Source organism: Arachis stenosperma, chromosome 1 (genome assembly GCF_014773155.1).
Source record: "Arachis stenosperma cultivar V10309 chromosome 1, arast.V10309.gnm1.PFL2, whole genome shotgun sequence".
NCBI classification, from domain to species: Eukaryota; Viridiplantae; Streptophyta; class Magnoliopsida; order Fabales; family Fabaceae; genus Arachis; species Arachis stenosperma.
The window spans coordinates 84875267-84896112 of NC_080377.1; the positions used below are offsets into that span (position 1 = coordinate 84875267).

At 34.4% G+C, this 20846-nt stretch overlaps 1 protein-coding gene across 1 annotated transcript; it reads right to left on the reverse strand.

Annotated features, from left to right (window-relative positions):
• Positions 1-4820: 4820 nt before the first annotated feature.
• Positions 4821-6654, reverse strand: LOC130981788 (uncharacterized). Its single transcript, XM_057905494.1, has 3 exons — positions 5740-6654; positions 5543-5641; positions 4821-5333 (listed from the first exon to the last, which is right to left on the reverse strand). The coding sequence occupies exons 1-3, from the start codon at positions 6652-6654 to the stop codon at positions 4821-4823; spliced, it is 1527 nt and encodes a 508-aa protein (XP_057761477.1).
• Between the last annotated feature and the right edge of the window lie 14192 nt (positions 6655-20846).

Sequence of the window (20846 nt, forward strand, 5' to 3'; positions counted from 1 at the left end):
GATTTATACACGGATTTTTTGTCTGTATTCAGAGTGTGGGATAATTTTCCAAGGTTCAAATTACAGATGAAAAATATGTTGCCAATTATCGACAGAAAATTTGTCTGTAATTACCGACGAAAAATCCGTCAGAAAATCCGTCTATAATTATCGACAAAAAATCTATCGGAAAGTTTGACGTTTCAGGGAAATGAAGGGGAGAATTTATCGAAGAAAAATCTGTCGGTAATTGATAAAAATCCGTCGATAAGTTTTTGATGGAAAAAAAATCCATCGGTTAATAATTTCTGATGAGGCTTTTACAGAAGAACCAAATCCGTCGGTAACTAAGAAACCCTCTATAATAAAGACTAAATCTGTTTGTAAATCTGTTTATATTAAATAATTTTCTAGTTGTGATATGTCTCTCCGACAACCACACACTGCTCCTCTCTCCTACTGTCGTACTTTGCTCCTCTCTTTCCACACTTCTTATAAACTTTAAAATATAAATATTAATAAAGAATTTTTTTAAAATTTAAATAAAATATCAAAAAATTAAATTAATAAGAATAAAAATATAAAATTTGTGTTTTAGTTTAAATTTAGTAAAAATTGTATTTTACTAAATTTATGAAAAATTGATTAATAATTTTATAAAATTTATTATTTAATTCATTATAATCTAAGAAATGATTATTGAGACTTTTGACTTTGGAAAGATATATATAAGATATAGTCCTTTATGTGACATAGAAGATAGAAACTCAAACTTAGAAATTTTAGAATTTGAATTATCACATAATCATTTCAAAACATTGTTGTGCCATATTTGTTTCAAAAATTAAATAATAATAATTTGTCTAATGTTATAACCTAATATTTCTAAAATCACACGGTATAAATCTAATTGGTCTTTTTAAATTATTTTATTATGATTATTTTTATTTCAAAATCTATAATCTCTAAATTTATGCTCATGTATTACTTTGGAGGTTATATATTAGGTCAATTGTTTTAAAATTAAAAGTCATAGTTTAAATTTATAGGTTTGTAAAAACGTAATTTTCTTAAGTTTGAATGAAATACAAAATTTAAATTTCAGTTTTTATTAATTTTTAAGTTTTTTGATATTTTATTTAAATACAAATAAAAATATTTTTTATTGATAAGGGTAAAATAATAAATTAGTTCTTATGTTTGGATGTAATTCTGTTTGGGTCTTTAAGGTTTAAAGTGTCCTATTTGAATAAAAAAAAAGTTTCATTTAGTTCCAATTTAGTCCCACCTTGAGGTCAAAATTAAATAATTAACGAAATATCCTACATGACAGTAATACAAGAACAAGGTCGATAATTTGGAGAACAAGTATAAACTCCATAGGCACAAATCAACCGTGGATGTATCAATACATTTATTTATCATTCTCTTTAGTTCTATAAAAAATATTTTATTTAAATTGTAAAAAAATAATAAATAAATATATTGATGCATGGTTGATTTTGTGTCTCTAGAGCGTGTACTTGTTCTTCAAATTATCGATCTTGTTCTTATCACGGTATAATTATATTAAAGCTAAATGAAACTTTTTTAGATTCAAATAGAAAACTTTAAACCTTAAGGACCAAAATAAGATTACACCTAAACATAAAAAACCAATTTAATATTTTATCCTATTGATAATTTTGATTAAAATATCTTTTACAATTTTGCATGCATAGCCTGAGAAAATAAAAATGATTCTTTATTTTATTTTACAGTTTTGCCTTTTTTACTTCTGAATACTTATTTCTTCCTTAATTGTATAACTTATGTTCTAGAATTAACAAATAATATGCATAGTCACCAAAAAACCGTAAGTCACCAACAAAACAAATAACATGCATATACAAATTAAAAAATGAAAAATTTTTATCTAAATAAAAAAATAAATTAATATCTTATAAAATAAAGTGACAAATGATTATTATTTCCATGGAATAAACTTATTAGTGGCTTAGATTAATATTAACATATTAAGATAATTAGATTCACTAAGTTAGGCTAAAGGAATTAGGAAAAAAAATTGTTACGTATACCATATCATAATTCCATCTCAAATAATCAAACAATTGGGCAAAAAACAGAAATAAGTCAAGGGAGAAAATAATTTACATAAATCAACTAAAACAAAAACTGCTTCATGACTCTACTAATATACGTTTATATGTAATTTGAACCAGCTTGGTTCGAACTCCATTTTTACATAATTCGAATCAGCTTGGTTCGAATTATACACAAACACACACTAATTTGAACCTGCTTGGTTCGAATTACACACAAACATACGCACACACTAATTCGAACCAGCTTGGTTCGAATTACACACAGTATAATTCGAATTATGCTGTTAAAAAATTAATAATTTATTTAAAAAATTTTATTAAAAAATTTATTAAAAAAATTAATAATTTAAAAATTAAAAAATATATTTTTTATTTCATACGTTAAAAAAAGCTAACAAAATATTTAATTACGAGACTTCTTTAAAATATTAATGAGCTATCAATTCGAATTCCATACAATATTTTTCTGTCCATTTTTAATAGCTCATGAACATTTTTTAATAAATTTTTTTAATAATTTTTTTTAAATTATACTACAAAAAATATTTTATGCTGTGTAAAACAATTTAAAAAAAAGGCTTAAAAAATGTTAAGAGTACTATAAAAATTTGTAATGTTATAATAACTTAGGTAAATATATGCATGTACTCAAATTTTAAATAAAATATTCTACATAGTCAATAATAATTTAGAAATGAAAGAAAATATTTTATTCCATATAAAATAATTAAAAATATATTTTATTCTATACAAAATAATTTTAAAAAATGGCTTAAAAGATGTTATGAGTACTATAAAAGTTTATAATATTCTAGTGATTTAGGTAAATACATGATAAAAATATTTTTTCTTTAATTTCTAAATTATTAGTGACTATGTAGAGTATTTCTTTAATGTTCTAAGTCATTAGGACATTACAAATTTTTATAGTACTTCTAACATTTTTTTAAGCCATTTTTTAAATTATTTTGCATAGAATAAAATATTTTTTGTGGTATAAATTAAATAAATTTATTAAAAAAATATTCATGAGCTATCAAGAATGGGCAGAAGAGTATTTTATAGAATTCGAATTGCTCACCATATAATTTGAATCAGAGTTATTCGAACTTCCCCATGCTTAATTCGAATCATGTAATATCTCACCATATAATTTAAATAATTTTATTAAAAAATTATCATGAATATTTTTTAATAAATTTATTTAAATTATACCACAAAAAATATTTTATTCTATGTAAAATAATTTAAAAAATGGCTTAAAAGATGTTAGAAATATTATAAAAATTTGTAATGTCCTAATGACTTAGGAAATTAAAGAAATACTTCACATAGTCGCTAATAATTTAGAAATTAAAGAAAAAATATTTTTATCATGTATTTATCTAAATCACTAGAATATTACAAACTTTTATAGTACTCATAACATCTTTTAAGCCATTTTTTAAAATTATTTTGTATAGAATAAAATATATTTTTTTAATTTTTAAATTATTAATTTTTTTAATAAATTTTTTAATATCATTTTTTAATAAATTATTAATTTTTTAACAGCATAATTCGAATTAGTATGTGCGTGTGTTTGTGTGTAATTCGAACCAAACTGGTTCGAATTAGTGTGTGCATGTGTTTGTGTATAATTCGAACCAAGCTAGTTCGAATTACGTAGAAATGGAGTTCGAATCAAGCTCGTTCGAACTACATATAAATATGCATTGGTGGATTCATGAAGCAGTTTTCGTTTTGGCTGATTCACGTAAATTATTTTTTTTCTTGGCTTATTTCTATTTTTTGCCCTCAAATAATTGATATAATAATAAATTATTAGTTCTAATTAATTATAATTGATTTAGTTTAATCAATAAAATAAAATAAATAAATTGAAAAATCAAGAAGAAACTATGTCAGCTTTATAATTAATTGACTGAAATTTAATTTGGTATATATGAATTATTAAATCAATTAATTGTATAATTTACTTATTATAATTGATTTGATTTAATAATTAAAAGAATAAATTGAAAAAAATTTTAAAAACATATCATGAGAGGTTTATCATTAAATAACAAAATCTAATTTTAAGAATATATAGATAATAGATTATATTTTGGTTATTGTACATTAAAATTAAAAAAATTAATTTTATTTTCTTTAAAAAAATTGCTCTAGTGTTTATACATATTATACCAATTAGAATGAACCAAAAGAGTTGATAACAATATGTGTATACAAAATTTTGTTATTATATATATATATATAAGAAAATATATTTAATTAAAAATATAACATAGTGAATTTTTTATTAAAAATATGTAATTATACTATTTTATATAATTAATATAGAATAATATTTTCAAATATAACGTTTAAGTATAGTATACCTAGAAGCAGAGTATTATTGGCTGGGTTTTTTTTTTTTTTCAGTCGCAGTATTGTTGGCGTAGTTGAATGGGGAATCTAAAAATAACGGAGAACCAATTTAAAATAAAACAAACAAATGAAAGTTTTACTACGTGTCTATCACCGCAAGCTAATGTATGATCAATCAGTTCATGTTGCAACTATAACTATCATGAACAAATGTTATTGGCTGTCTATTTTTGACTTTTTAAACTCATTAGATGTTTTTTTTTTTTAAAGAAAAAGTTCGACACAACAAGGTAGAGCATATAAAATAATAAAGAACAACTCGATAACTCTAGTCATGACAACCTCTAGTTATTTTCGGCACTGCCATCAATAACCATAAGATTCACCACCACTCCACTCATCGGAGAGCAAGAAAGATCTACTAATAATATCTACCACATGTGAACTTTGATTCCTGAAGATTCTATCATTCCGTTCGAGCCAAACTGTCCAGATAACAGCAAAGAAGCCAATCACCCACCTCCTCTTCTCACCTCTTCTTGCTGTAGTATTCGTCCAGCTTTCAAAGTGTTGTTTGAGTGTACCAGGCATGGTCCATTTCCTTCCAAGAGCAAATAGCCAAGCACACCACACCTGCCAGGAAATCTCACAACCAGCAAACAAATGAAGAGCAGACTCCACAGACTTACCACATAAGACACATGTACGATCATTTGGGTTAATTACACCTAGTCTACACAGTCTGTCCTTAGTATTCACCCTCCCCACCAACACAAACCAAGAGAATAACTCGATCCTTGGTGGAACGAAACCCTTCCAAATTGCACTTGTGAAGCTATAGCTTGTTATTTCCTCCGGGAGAACCACTTCCTGCAACACCTGCACAAATGAGTTAGTCGAATAAATACCAGATCTATCAAATTTTCAGACCACTCTGTCCTCCCTCTCAGATGTTAGCTGAATAGACTGTAAAACCTGATGGAGTTGGTTTACTAGTGCCAACTCCCACTGAAAAAGCTCTCTCCTCCATTGAAAATTTCATATCCACTCTAGCCCATCCCAAAACCCGCAATCCCCAATAACAGAACCTTTGAGGTTTGAGACCGAGAAAAGTCTTGGAAACAACTCTTTAAGAACACCGTGAGGTAACCAGATATCCTCCCAGAACCGTACTGTTCTGCCATTCCCTACATCCATATACAAACCCCTGATCATTTTTTTCTTACATGTGGCTCACTGATTTGTAACTGGCAAATATCCTTCCAAGGACCCCCTTTGTAGGTACAGGCTGACCACACAGCATCTCATTCGAATTCAAGTTATTACAGGAGCAGACGACTTTCTTCCACAGGGGACAATCCTCTTTCGAGAACCTCCACCACCACTTAAAGAGCAAAACTGTATTCCGAATTACTGCGTCTCCAATTCTCATACCACCTGCCTTTTTTGGAGCCATCACCACTTCCCATTTTACTAGTGGTATCCCATTTCTCCCATTCTCTTTACTACACAAGAAGCGCCTTTGGAGTGAGATCAACTTCTCCGCTACCGCCTTCAGCATCTTGTATAGGTTAAGATAGTAGATAGGTAAACTATTCAGAACAGACTTAATAAGAACCAGCTTACCCGCTTTGTTTAGGGTCTTTACTTTCCACAAACTTAACTTGTCTTCCACCTTATCAATCACCGGTTTCCAAGTCTTTACAAGCCTTGGGTTTGCTCCAAGAGAAATGCCAAGATATCGGACTGGTAGAGACTCCTCCTTGCATCCCAGCAACTGACACATCTTACGCGACCAATGCCGATCACTGTTAACCTGAATGAAGCTAGACTTCTCAAAATTGATACTCAACCTCGACATCAGCTCAAAGCAATGTAACAATCGCTTGTAGTTCCTGATAGTATCTTCCTCAGTAGGACAGAAGAGAATGGTATCATCTGCAAACTGTAAGTGCGACAGCTCAATGTTATCCCTTCCAACCAAAAGTAGATAGATGCGGCCATTCCTCACTGCCTCCCTAATCATCCTATGTAGCATATCAACAACTAGCACAAACAGAAACGGCGATAAAGGGTCTACTTGTCGTAGTCCCCTTTTCATCTTGAAAGGCTTAGTGGGGGACCCATTTATCAAAACTGACATAAACGCGGAGCAGACACACTCCTTAATCCACCCCCTCCATATATGGCCGAAGCCCATCTTCTGCAAAATAATATCCACAAAGCTCTATTTGACCCGGTCGTATGCCTTTTGAAAATCAAGTTTAATAATCGCAGCACTCTTCTTCCTAGCCTTTAGCCACTGCACGGTCTCACAGGCTATCAATGCCCCATCATGAATTTTCCTGCCCTTCACAGATGCACTCTGTGTCTTTCCTACTAACCCTGGCATGACCTTCCTCATTCTCTGAACCAATACCTTAGATATGACCTTATACATACAACCCACCATACTAATCGGCCTGAGGTCTTTTATTTCTTTAGCCCCAACAAACTTTGGTGCCAGTGCCACCCAAGTGATATTCGAATCTCTAGGCAACCTAGAAGACCGAAAAAAATCCAAGATTGCTCCAGTAAACTCCTACCCAACTTCTTCCCAACACTTCTTGATGAAATTCATATTATATCTGTCACTTCTTGGTGCTTTTGTTGATTCGCAATCCCATACTGCCTCCTTTATCTCTTCAACAGATGGCATCAACTCCAGTTCTGTTGCCTCTTCCACATCTATCTGCATTACTAACCCATCTTGAAAGCCTACGTTAGGTGACACCTCCTGTTGGTACAAGTCCTTGTAGAAATCTCTTATAGCCACCTTAATCCTGGCTTGATTCCTCACTACTCTTCCATGAATCATTAAAGCATCAATCCGGTTGTTCCTCCTTCGAGCTGAGGCTAAATTATGAAAGTACCGAGTATTTTTGTCCATCTCCTTTGCATGCCTGGATCTTGACATCTGCTTCCAATGTACCTCCTTCCTGATATACCACCTCTTACAAGAGCTGACCAGTGCCTTCCTTCTTGCTTCAAAGGTTCCATCATGCACTCCATTACTGACCATATCGTCTACTTTCTTGATCTCCTCCTCAAACTTTTTAATCCTCATGTCCATAGACCCAAAATTCTCTCTATGCCATCTGCCCAAAGGAATCGTCATGGCTTTTAACTTGTCCAGGAACCACACCTCCCCTAGGCTTCTCCACTCCTCTTTCACCATCCTTAAGAACCCTTCATGAGTGAACGATGAATCAAGACTTCAAAAAGGTCTCGGCCCCTTTTTGACCCTTGCAGCTTCCATCACCACTGAGCAATGATCCGATAACTCTCTTGGACCACCTCGTAGGCTTGTATCAGAAAACTCTTCTAGCCATTCCAAAGTAACCAACATTCTATCAATGTGGCTACAAGATTGGCCCCTGAACCAGGTAAACAGGTGGTCAGATAAGTCTAAGTCCACTAGTTCCATATCCTGAATCCAAGATGTAAAGTCTGCTGCCGACCCCGTCAAAGTAGTAGCCCCTTTTTGCTCTTCTACTTTAACGACCTCATTAAAGTCTCCATAAAGCAAAAAGGTACTTGACAAAACCCAGATAAAAAGCTCAGCTCTTCCCACACAACCAGCTTGTCATTCTTAGTATGCGCACTATACACTAAACAAATAGCACAACAAAAACTACGCTTGATCAGCTCCCCCTCCACACACAACCATCTATCTCCTTTATAACAGTTGCCTATCTTAAAAACTGTTTCATCCCACATCAACAATAGACCACCTGAAGCACCTTCCGCCCCAACATACTCCCGTCCTACCGTATCATTTCCCCACAGTTGCACAACATCAAATTTAGTTATTACCTCTCTTTTAGTTTCTACCAGGCCTAGAATATATATATATATATATATATATATATATATATATATATATATATATATATATATATAAAATTTCACCTAAAGGTTTTCACCATACTCAATTTTCCAACTCCCGCCAACCCCCTAACATTCCAAGAGCTAAAAATCATTTAAAACCAGGTATACACACCTTACTCCGATTTTTGGGCGACTTCTTCTAGCTTTCTCCTTTTGCTTTGCTTGCCTTTTCTTTCGGGCTATTGCCTCATTCTGTGCCTGCAGTACTGCCATAATATCATCTTTCTTGTTGTACTGAACTGCTCTAGATTCAACTGCCAGGTCCCAAGCCTTCCTGTTCTCTTACATGTCATTCTCATGTTTATTTTTAGACTCTTGTGTTCCGGTATCACTGTCAGCATCCAGTGTTGCATCCCTCGGGTCCTCTGGCTCCTCCCTTGCACCATCATCCTTTACCTCTGCCGTTACTGCCAGACCTAGGCCTTCCAAACCGTACGGTCTTTTAACCGGTCTAACCCTTTTCGAATATTTTTTGTACGGACCGCAACCTGTCCTTATTCCTTCCCCTGCCAAATCACAAACCCGTTCTCCCTTCTGCATGTTGCCGAGCTCAAGAGGACCCACCAACCCAGATGAGACCTCCCCTCTTAGCCTCGCCATCTCCAAGCCAACATCAATACGCTGCGTCCCTACCGCACTCGACCCACCGGATTCATCACCGCACCTTACTACGTCATTCAATTCGCGCTGCACCCCACTCGCAGCTGTACTTTCCCTGTACATACTGCTGATCTCAGCACCAGAAGCCCTACAATCACTTCCATAGTCCCAGGATAAGGTTCGACCCAAATCTTCTTCCGTAATACTAGGTAGCAATCCTACACTGTCAGCCGTTTTCCATTTAAATCCCCTGATTGTTGTCGTTGCCGTTTCAAAATTCAAAAATTCGGTACTCCATTCATTCAAAATCTCCGGGGGTATTACCATTCTACCCTCCTGCTGTTCATCATCCCTTGCCACCATGACAACCATCTCCGCCTCTGCTTCCCGTCCCACTACCTGCACGTGACTACATTCCCCAGCATCATAGGTGCTGCCGAGCATGGGTAATTTTACAGGGCACTAAAAATAACACAACCTACTACTTGTCTATACTTAAAAAATTGAAATTCCATTAAAGACAATGGCATACCAAAAACTCTTTCTATGTTTTAAGGTGCCTATCATTTACATGCCTGACATAATACAAAAGAAGTGGATCCTACCTCAAAAAGCAAACCGAACACCGTTTAAGTTTGATAAGAAATTCGAAATCCCAGTTACAATGTCTCATTTGAATCTGATTTTACGTTTTAAGTTTGGGTGATCGAGAATTTTGGTGATTTTGATATTATAGGAGTTCTTTAACTTATGTTTTTGGTGATTTTTATCACTAATTTTAGTGGATAAAGGTAAGGAGTTATTTTTTTCTCTTGATTCATCAATTTATATAAGCTAATTTTGATATTATATCAAATTGTATAATATAGGTTAGATTGAATAATAAGAAGTTTGGCTCGGTAGAACTTTAGAAAAAAAAGTTTGAAAGCTTGAAATTGCAATATTAAGGTATGGGTTATAATTTCGAGTAGGTATTATGTAAAGTTATGTGAAAACTTAGGTTACTTGCCCCTAGGATAGGTTGAATGGAATTCAATTGTTGATATTCTTGAATAATGGTTAGTATGAGTATTGTGTTTGTTGATGCGTTTTAGTAGGAAATTGAGAATGGTAATAATGAGTTTTGGGATGAATTGAGAAGTGTTATGTGTAGTTGACTAGTTGTTTAATTGGACATTGTAATATATGTTGGCATGATTAAAATTGTGTCAAAATAAAATGTGATTTGATTTTTATAATGGTGATGAATGAGAAATCTTCTATGTGTTAAGTTGAGGTATATGGTATGAAATGTTGTATGAAAATGAGATATTTGAGAATGATTGGTTGTGATTTTTGTTTGTATGAGTGTGTATGTTGAGGTTGTCTTAAGAAATTGATTAAATGGGTGTTGAATGATTACAAAGGGTAGAGAATTGATAAATGTATGTTGAGAGAGCTTAGAAGTGGTATTGGAATGGTTTTGAAATGAATTGGAACTGGAATTGGCGAAAATTATTATGCAAAATTTTTTGGGTAAAAACGGATTGTTAACGAAATTCAACGGGCCATAACTTGGCCCTTGGATCTCTAAATTCTGTAAAATTTATTTTAAATAAAAATTGAGTTTGTCTATTTCATGACATTCAAAGAACGGACCAAAAACGATTTTTAACAAAAAAGTTATGAACGTTCGAAAATCTAGTTTCAAAACCGAATCCTGCAGAAGTTGCGAAATTTTGAGGTCATGTGTACACATGATTGCCATTCCAGAATTTAAAAAATTTCTTGCGAGTACTGTGTGAGTACCATGAGTACGCACAAAAGTGAACTCGTGCGTACACATGAGGTATGCATACGCACGACCACCCCATTTTTCAGAAAATATATTTTTATCTGTTTTAGTCTATCCAATCCACTTTTAACCTCATAAGCCCCAATTAAGGTCCGATTGCTAGCTAGTTTTTAGGCTTTGAAATGAGTGTGAGCACATCGAATAGGTTAAATTAATATAGAGGGAGATTGTGGAGTGGAGAATTTATATTAATGATAAGTTAATGTTATAGCAATGAGATGATGATTACGGGAATTATGTGTATATGTATATCTATGAATACTTGAGATGTCGAGATATTATTGAGGGCGATAATGATTATAATGAATTATGATTGAAAATCAATCGATATGTGTTTGAGCTCCTCGGGTGGATGCAATGGTTCACTCCACTTGCTCCGAGTTGAGATTAGAATGAATTGGAAGTGATTGAAGAGGATAAGTTGGCTTGATTGGATGATAAGAATGAGTTTGATTGAAATAATTTGAGCTTCTTGGGTTGATACAAGGGTGTGGTTCATCTCACTTGCTCTAGATTGAGATGATTTGAATTCTCTGGGTAGATGTAAGGGTGGGGCTAGCCCCACTTTCTCCAAGTTGAGATGATTTGAGCTCTCTAGATAGATGCAGTTGTTTGTCCCACTTGTTCTGGGTTAAGATTGAGCTTTTTGGGTAGATGCAAGGATTGTGGTTTTGTCTCACTTGCTCCACGTTGGGATTTGTTGACCTTCTGTCGCAAGATATGGTCGAACACTTAGACCTTTACGAATAATTCCTCCAAGGGAACTGAATTCCCCTTGAGGTTGCGCGCACCGAGAGACTGTCCAGGGTTCGCTACCGGACATGTTGGATTTGGCTTATAATCGACAAATGAGCTTATTGGCCGTAGGGCAGACATGCATAATTTGCATTTGTATGTATTGATTGGGTGTGCATCTTGTATTTGGTTTGCTTTCTTGATTAACGGTATCTATATGCTACTTGATCTAATTGCGTTATCTGTTCTTTTTACTTGTGTATTTTGTGCATTGCTTTGTATGTGTTTGAACAACTGAGAGATCCCTTATGTTGGTGGTGGTGAATCCAAGGATTGTTCCTGATGAGATGTGGTGATTGGAGGTTTGTGTGAAATTGAGATAAAGAGATAGAATAGAATCCCTTAGGCAAGTTACCATGTTTTGGTTAGTACAAGCTCTAGGTTTGAACCTTGTGGGATTAGAGATTAGGATTGTGGTGCACGAAATTGTGATCATCAATGACGCCATCAACATGGTACGCTCAATTGCAATCTCAACTCTTTCTCACAACTTCACACAACTAACCAGCAAGTGCACTGGGTCGTCCAAGTAATAAACCTTACGCGAGTAAGGGTCGATCCCACGGAGATTGTTGGTATGAAGCAAGCTATGGTCATCTTGTAAATCTCAGTCAGACAGACTCAAATGGTTATGGAGGATAACATAAAATATAAAATAAGGATAGAGATACTTATGCAATTCATTGGTGAGAATTTCAGATAAGCGTATAGAGATGCTTTGTCCCTTCCGTCTCTCTGCTTTCCTACTGTCTTCATCCAATCCTTCTTACTCCTTTCCACGGCAAGCTGTATGTTGGGCATCACCGTTGTCAATGGCTACAGTCCCATCCTCTTAGTGAAAATATTCAACGCGCCCTGTCACAGCACGGCTATTCAGCTGTCGTTTCTCGATCATGTCGGAATAGAATCCAGTGATTCTTTTGCGTCTGTCACTAACGCCCCACAATCGCGAGTTTGAAGCTCGTCACAGTCATTCAATCATTGAATCCTACTCAGAATACCACAGACAAGGTTTAGACCTTCCGGATTCTCTGGAATGCCACCATCAATTCTAGCTTATACCACGAAGATTCCGATTAAAGAATCCAAGAGATATTCACTCAATCTAAGGTAGAACGGAGGTGGTTGTCAGGCACACGTTCATAGGTGAAAATGATGATGAATGTCACGGATCATCACATTCATCAAGTTTAGGAGCAAGTGATATCTTAGAACAAGATCAAGCTGAATTGAATAGAAGAACAATAGTAATTGCATTAATACTCGAGGTACAGCAGAGCTCCACACCTTAATCTATGGTGTGTAGAAACTCCACCGTTGAAAATACATAAGAACAAGGTCTAGGCATGGCCGTGAGGCCAGCCCCATGATCTAAGATAGCATAAAACTCAAAGATAGCTACCGAGATCCAAAGATTCCAGACTGCTAATACAATAGTGAAAGGTCCTATTTGTAGAGAACTAGTAGCTTAGGGTTTACAAAGATAAGTAAATGACATAAAAATCCACTTCCGGGCCCACTTGGTGTGTGTTTGGGCTGAGCATTGAAGCTTTCTTGTGTAGAGACTTTTCTTGGAGTTAAATGCCAGCTTTTGTGCCAGTTTGGGCGTTTAACTCCCATTCTTGTGCCAGTTCCGGCGTTAAACGCCGGGCAATCTTGAGCTGATTTAAAACGCCGGTTTGGGTCATCAAATCTCGGGAAAAGTATGGACTATTATACATTGCTGGAAAGCCCAGGATGTCTACTTTCCAACGCAGTTGATAGCGCGCCAATTGGGCTTCTGTAGCTCTAGAAAATCCACTTCGAGTGCAGGGAGGTCAGAATCCAACAGCATCTGCAGTCCTTTTAGCCTCTGAATCAGATTTTTGCTCAGATCCCTCAATTTCAGCCAGAAAATACCTGAAATCACAGAAAAATACACAAACTCATAGTAAAGTCCAGAAAAGTGAATTTTAACTAAAAACTAATAAAAATATACTAAAAACTAATTAAAATATACTAAAAACATACTAAAAATAATGCCAAAAAGCGTATAAATTATCCGCTCATCAGATTGCCTGGCGGGTTTATGTAGTTTTACATAGTTTCTATTTGGAATTATTGCCCTACTGAGAACACTGTAAAGGATGATGTTCTCATCCGTTGTGGAAATTATTACTTTTCAAATGCAGGTCTCGATGCTCCTCAGTGAGCGGAAGGTTTATCTAAAAAATAGCGAATAAGACCTTTTATTCTATTTTTATTTTAGACTCTCTCCTTCTTTTGGAAAAACTTATATGATGTATTTGTTTTAAAGACTTGCCTTTAGAAGCCGATGATGTATTTCTGGAGAGATAGATTGTGTATATTAAACTGTTTTACTGTTGTAACTCTAGCCGGTCTAATCTTCGGGAGCCGAGACTAGTATATATATATATATATATATATATATATATATATATATATATATATATATATATATATATATATATATATATATATATATATATATATATATATATATATATATATATGTCTCTTTACTCTTGTTCCTCCCTTAAGCTTTTATTTATGCACCTTTCTTCTGACGTGTGTAAACCCTAATATTCAAATCTTTATACTCGAGTCATAAGTCAATGATATTAGGGTGGTACAACTCTCAGGTGGATTATAAAACATACATATATACATATACATATATATATATAATTGAAAGGAAGTATAAATCGAGAAGTCTGAAAAGAGTGAAAATAAAATCGCGAAGTTGTAACACTCACATATCGAAAAAATAGAAGATAAAGTGTGAAATTGAAAGTGATATACAGATAAAACCATAAAGAAGAATAAGAAAAGAACAAAATATAGATATATAACATACGTAAGTAGCTACTAGTCGCGACTCGCGAAGTTTAGGCCAGCTAGGATACAGAATAAAAGTAGTTGACAACAATATCTCGTAATCTCTCTCAAATGATACATAAAGGCCTCTATAGGCAAGTCCAAAAGGAGATCAATACAAAATATAAGTTTTTCAAAATTAAGGTGGAGAGATTCTAAGCAAAATATAAAGCAAAGAATACAAAGGTCTTCGCCCTCTCTCAGATGAACCACAGCTCACTGCTGAGCACCTGGACCTGCATCAGAAAAACAAGAGATATATACGGAATAAGAACCCCCGACCCATGGGTTTCCAGTACAGTAAAAGTACCAAATAAATACAATGCACTATAATAAAAACTCACTAAACATCCTAAACTTTCTTTACTCATTTATTCATCTTAGGTTCTCACTGATCCATGAATTTGGCAACTGTTCTAGGGGATACTAAGTCTAGTCAACTCCTCATCCTTCCTTTCTTTCCAAACCTCTTAACACTCAATTCTGAACCAAATCATAGCCAGTAAATTTGAACTTAGTGCTTAAATATCAATTATCTCATTCACTACCTGGAACAAGTGAAATCACTTCACTGCGTCTACCCAGGGAGCTCAAGTTACCTCATTCAGTAATCATCATTTTAAATTAATCATCTCATTATTTCTTTTCAACAAGAATAGCCATCAACATCAACTGACACCAACGTGAGGGACCTCTCAGTTGTACAAACACATGTAATACAGACAAGTAATACACAATTAAGGTACATGTATAACAAGTAACATTTAATCAGGTAACATAACATATATGATTTAGCAATCTAAAACAATTAGGAAAACCAAACAAGTCAAACATATGCAAATGATGAATACCTGTCCTATGACCGATGATATCATCTGTCGGTTATATAGCCACCCAATATGTCCTGGTAGTGAACCATTAGACAGTGCCTGCGAGTGTGCATCCCCAAGCTCAAAATCATAATCCTTCAAAATGACAATATACATGAGGGAGAGCTCATTCAGAAAGGTCTAAGTGTCCAACCACACTTACGACGTAGCGTCAACAAAATCTCGGATCTTAAACCGTACCTTAATGACGGCGGTTCACACCCAAACACATCATAACTCAAGCTTTCAAGGCTCTGAATCATCACCAATAAGCTTTAGCCACCAACACTTTGTTCCAAATGCTCCAAATACACCCAACAATACTAACATAACCAATTTCACGTATATACATTAATTTAGGGTTCATAAAATTTGATAAACTACAAGGGTTTGAGGATTTCTTACCTTAGCCCATATGAAATAGGGATAGAACCCACTTAGAATCCATGTTAGAGTATTCCTAAACAACCAAAATCACAAGATTTCAACACTAACTATCCAAAAAATGCGTACAGTGGGAAATTTCAAAAACTGGACCAAGATTTCAGATTTTCTTACTGCAATACTTATATAGAAATGCAAAGAACGAGGAGAGCGACGTGTGGTCAGAAACGGCTTGTCAATTGGAGCTCCGGAGAAAAATTTATGGTGATTTGAAGTTTCAAGGAGGGTTAGAGTTTCTCTCTTCTTCCCTCTCTTCTCTTCAACGTGAATCACACAAAAATGGGGTTGTGGCTGCTGAATGGCCTTCATAAGGTGATATATATATTGGGTCATGGGCTCACTTGGGCCTAGTTCACTTGGTTTAACCCGTTGGCCCAATTTTGGACCAAAACCTTTAAGATTAGCGTTTTAACGTGCGCTATAGTTATTTTTACCACCTCAACAACAAATATTTAACTTTCTAACCTTTCTCACTCGTAATTAATTTTCTCAGCTACAGTACCAGATAGATCTCAGCCGGTACTGCCGGTCAAATTTTCAGTGCGTGTTTTTACGCATAAAACTATGTTTTCTGACTCAAAAAAATCCACTAAGTCTAAATGTCATATTTAAATCATAAAATTCTGACTGCTAAATGTTATAACTATATTTGCTCATATTTAATTTATTATTTAATTAATTATGGTTTGACCGGATTTTACATCTTACCCACCTTATTTAAAATTTTGCCCTCAAAATTTGCTCTTCTATCTTTATATAGGTTACCTCAAGTTCAACCATCCTCATACCATTCATTCTACCTTTCTCCAATATCATTTTCAATACCTAATCACGTCCTTCACCCTCATACACAAGGTCATGAACTTGATCAAATTCAAGCCTAAGCCATATTTATCTGTTTCACTTTTAGCTTCTTCTAGATTTCTCCCAATAACTAACCAATGTCAAGTTCATCTCACCCTTCATAAAACTTTCTAAGCTAAAACTCCCGATTGAAATCATAACTTAAGATTTCTAAACTCTTCAAGTTCTTTTAGAATTCCAGTAGAACCTCCCCTACAAATTTTGGTTTACCACCTTTCATGGGTTCCCTCAAACTAATCTCAGTATAACATCAGCATTTTAATTTAATGTTTTTCAAATTTGTCTTTCAAATCCAATTATTATACATTTCAATCTAAATCCAAGGTCATCATGATCAAATATCGTAATACTTATCTCTTAAACACGACAATTGGTACTCACTTATCACCTAAATCTAATTACACACCAATAATATTTTCCATATCCAATTCATAATCAGTCAAAGTTCACAGCCACAATTAAATTCAATTACGTGGGAATCATTACTTGCATTAACCCATTAAACCCTTCGAGTATTTCAAGCTTAAGATATTCTAGTCAACTTTACACCTCCTATTCGTAACTATCCTGTGTTACTACTTTTACAAGCTTCTGTTGTGTCACTCTGATTTTTAACCACCAAGAATCCAATCATGCATTCATATCATATTCTCCTATCGAATCACAAAACCTAGGCTCACTTCAAAACTTTCTCAACCTGACCGAAATAATGCTTACGCTCATCGTAAGACTCAATCACAACCTCTTAAAAATCCTTGATCTCCATACTCACATTTCCTAATCATTCAAAACTTATAATATCAATTGCTTAGCAATTAGTCATCTTCCAATTTCTACACAAGTGTTCAATTTCAAAAACTTTCATTTCAATTCAAATCCAACTATACCAATGTTAATTACAAGTCCCTTCTACTCTAAATCATCAGGTTCCAATCAATTCAAGCATAATTAAACAAATCGTTCAAGCAACTATCCGCCTCCAAGTATTTCACTCAACATTCCAAAATCAACACACCAATCTCACATATACCACTACCAAGATTCCTATCTCGTTGTTCCCTCATCATTTCGTTCTTGGGAATTCCTCTCTGAGTACTTCGTTCATATCCATGAGATGCCATTCGGGTCCTGTCCACACCAAACAAGCGATATCAAGGTGATCGGCCTCAATATCTCAAGTTCAGTGCTTCAATTTACCAAAGGTACACTCATGAACTTCATGATAGACGTATCAGTTAGATACCCTAACTAGCATAGGCACAGAGTCAGAGTATGCATTGAAGTATAAGCAATCCCTCCCTCAGGCTCACGAGGACGAACTGCTCTGATACCATAATATAATACTCTAATATTTAAATCCTTATGCTCGAGTCATAAGTCAATGATATTAGGGTGGTACGACTCTCAGGTGGATTATAATACACACACACACACACACACACACACACACACAGATATATATATATATATATATATATATATATATATATATATATATATATATATATATATGAAAGGAAGTATAAATCGAGAAGCCTGAAAAGAGTGAAAATAAAATCGCAAAGTCGCAACACTCACGTATTGATAAAACAAAAGATAAAGTGTGAAATCAAAAGCAATATACAGATAAAACCATAAAGAAGAATAAGAGAAGGACAGAATATAGATATATAACATACGTAAATAGCCACTAGTCGCAACCCACAAAGTTTAGGCCAGCCAAGAATAAAAGTAGTTGACAACAATATCTCCTAGTCTCTCCCAAATGATACATAAAGACCTCTATAGGCAAGTCCCAAAGGAGATCAATACAAAATATAAGTTTTTCTAAATAAAGGTGGAGAGATTCTAAGCAAAATATAAAGCAAAGAATACAAAGGTCTTTGCCATCTCTTAGATGAACCACAGCTCACTACTGAGCACCTGGACCTGCATCTGAAAAATAAGAGATATATACGGAATGAGAACTCCTGACCCATGGGTTCCCAGTACGGTAAAAGTGCTAAATAAATATAATGCACTATAATAAAAACTCACTAAGCATCCTAAACTTCTTTTACTCATTTATTCATCTTAGGTTCTAACTAATCCATGAATTAGGCAACTGTTCTAGGGAATACTAAGTCTAGTCAACTCCTCATCCTTCCCTTCTTTCCAAACCTCTTAACACTCAATTCTGAACAAAATCATAGCCAGTAAATTTGAACTTTGTGCTTAAATATCAATTATCTCATTCACTACCTGGAACAAGTGAAATCACTTCACTGTGTCTACCCAGGGAGCTCAAGTTACCTCATTCAATAATCATCATTTTAAATTAATTATTTCATTATTTCTTTTCAACGAGAACAATCCTCAGTGTCAACCGACACTAGCGTGAGAAACCTCTCAGTTGTACAAATACAAGCAACACAGACAATTAATACATAATTAAGGTACAAGTATAACAAGTAGCATATAATCAGGTAACATAGCATATATGATTTAGCAATCCAAAACAATTAGGCAAACTGAAACAAGTCAAACATATGAAAATGATGAATGCGTGCCCTATGGCTGATGATATCATATGTCGGTTACATAGCCAACCCGACATGTTCTGGTAGTGAACCATTAGCAAATCCTTGCAAGCGTGCATCCCCAAGCTCAAAATCATAATAGTTCAAAAAAAATATCCATGGGGAGAACTCATCCGGAAAGGTCTAAGTGTCAAGCCACGCTTACGACGGATCAACAAAATCTCGGATCTCAATCTAGAGCAAGTGGAGCCGACCCACTACATCTACCCAAGGAAATTTGAGACTCAGATAATTTCACAAATCTCAAATCATTCTCAATTGGGAGCAAGTGGGGGCTAACCACTGCATCTACCCTATGTGTTTCAAACCAAACCTGGAGCAAGTGGAATCACTTCACTACATCTACCCAGGCAGGTATATCTCACCATATTCTGGAACAAGTAGAATCACTCCACTGTATTTACCCAGGCAGGTGCATTAAAATCAGAATCAAGCTCAAATAACAATGTCATCATCATTCTCATCCTCAATATCATAATCATCATCATTCTCATTATCAATCTCATAATCATCATTATTTTCACTTAACAGCTTATTCATTTCTATCAATTTTCACTAACTCATTTCTTTGGGATTTATCTCTAACTCTTCCATCCTCAATTCTACCGACTCTAGACTCATATTGATGTTTATAAAGGTTTAGGAGGCCAAAAGAATGGTTAAAAGACATAAAAACACACTTTTCCAAATTCTGGGAGGTGTGCGTATGCATACATGTGGTGTGCATACGCACTGGTTGAAACGGGGTGTTCGCGTATGGATGCACCCAATTTTGAACCATTTTGTGTACACAGGTAGTGTCCGCGTACGCGAGAGCACTTGCCAGAAGCCAATGCCCACGTACGCATATCAAGGCCGCATTGGTGTGGAATTTATAACCACAAACTAACCGGCAAGTGCACCGGGTCGTACCAAGTAGTACCTCAAGTGAATGAGGATCGATCCCACGAGGATTGATGGACTAAGCAACAATGATTGAATGATTTACTTAGTTAGACAAGCAGAAAATAGTTTTTGGGTCTAAATTGCATTAAAACAGTAAATTCAACAAATTAGAAAGCAAGCAGTAAACAAGTTGTGAATAATATATGGAGAAACAGTTAAGGCTTCAGAGTTATCTATTTCACAGATTGACTTTTCTTACTAACTATTTTAATCATGCAAGATTTAATTCATGGCAAACTATATATGACTAAACCCTAATTTCTTAGACCTTTTTAGTCTCCTCTAACCTTCATTAACTGCCAATTCTTTGGTCACTTAATTCCAATTAGAGGGTGAAGTTCAATTCTAGTTTATATGTCACAAAAACCTAATTACCCAAATATAAGGGGATTATATGTCACGTATTCCTTTAAGTCCAGATAATTAGAAGTTTAGGAGAAATTATTTTCAAGATGTTGTTCAAGTAAAGAGCTTTTCCAAGTTATACAAGAACTCAATTAGAACAAGGGTCATACTTCCGTTTTACCCAAATTCATAAAATAAAGAACGGAAATAATTATTGAATTATAAATCATTACATGAATTAAAATAGAAAAATAATAGTATCAATTCATACAATAGACAGAGCTCCTAACCTTAACAGTGGAGGTTTAGT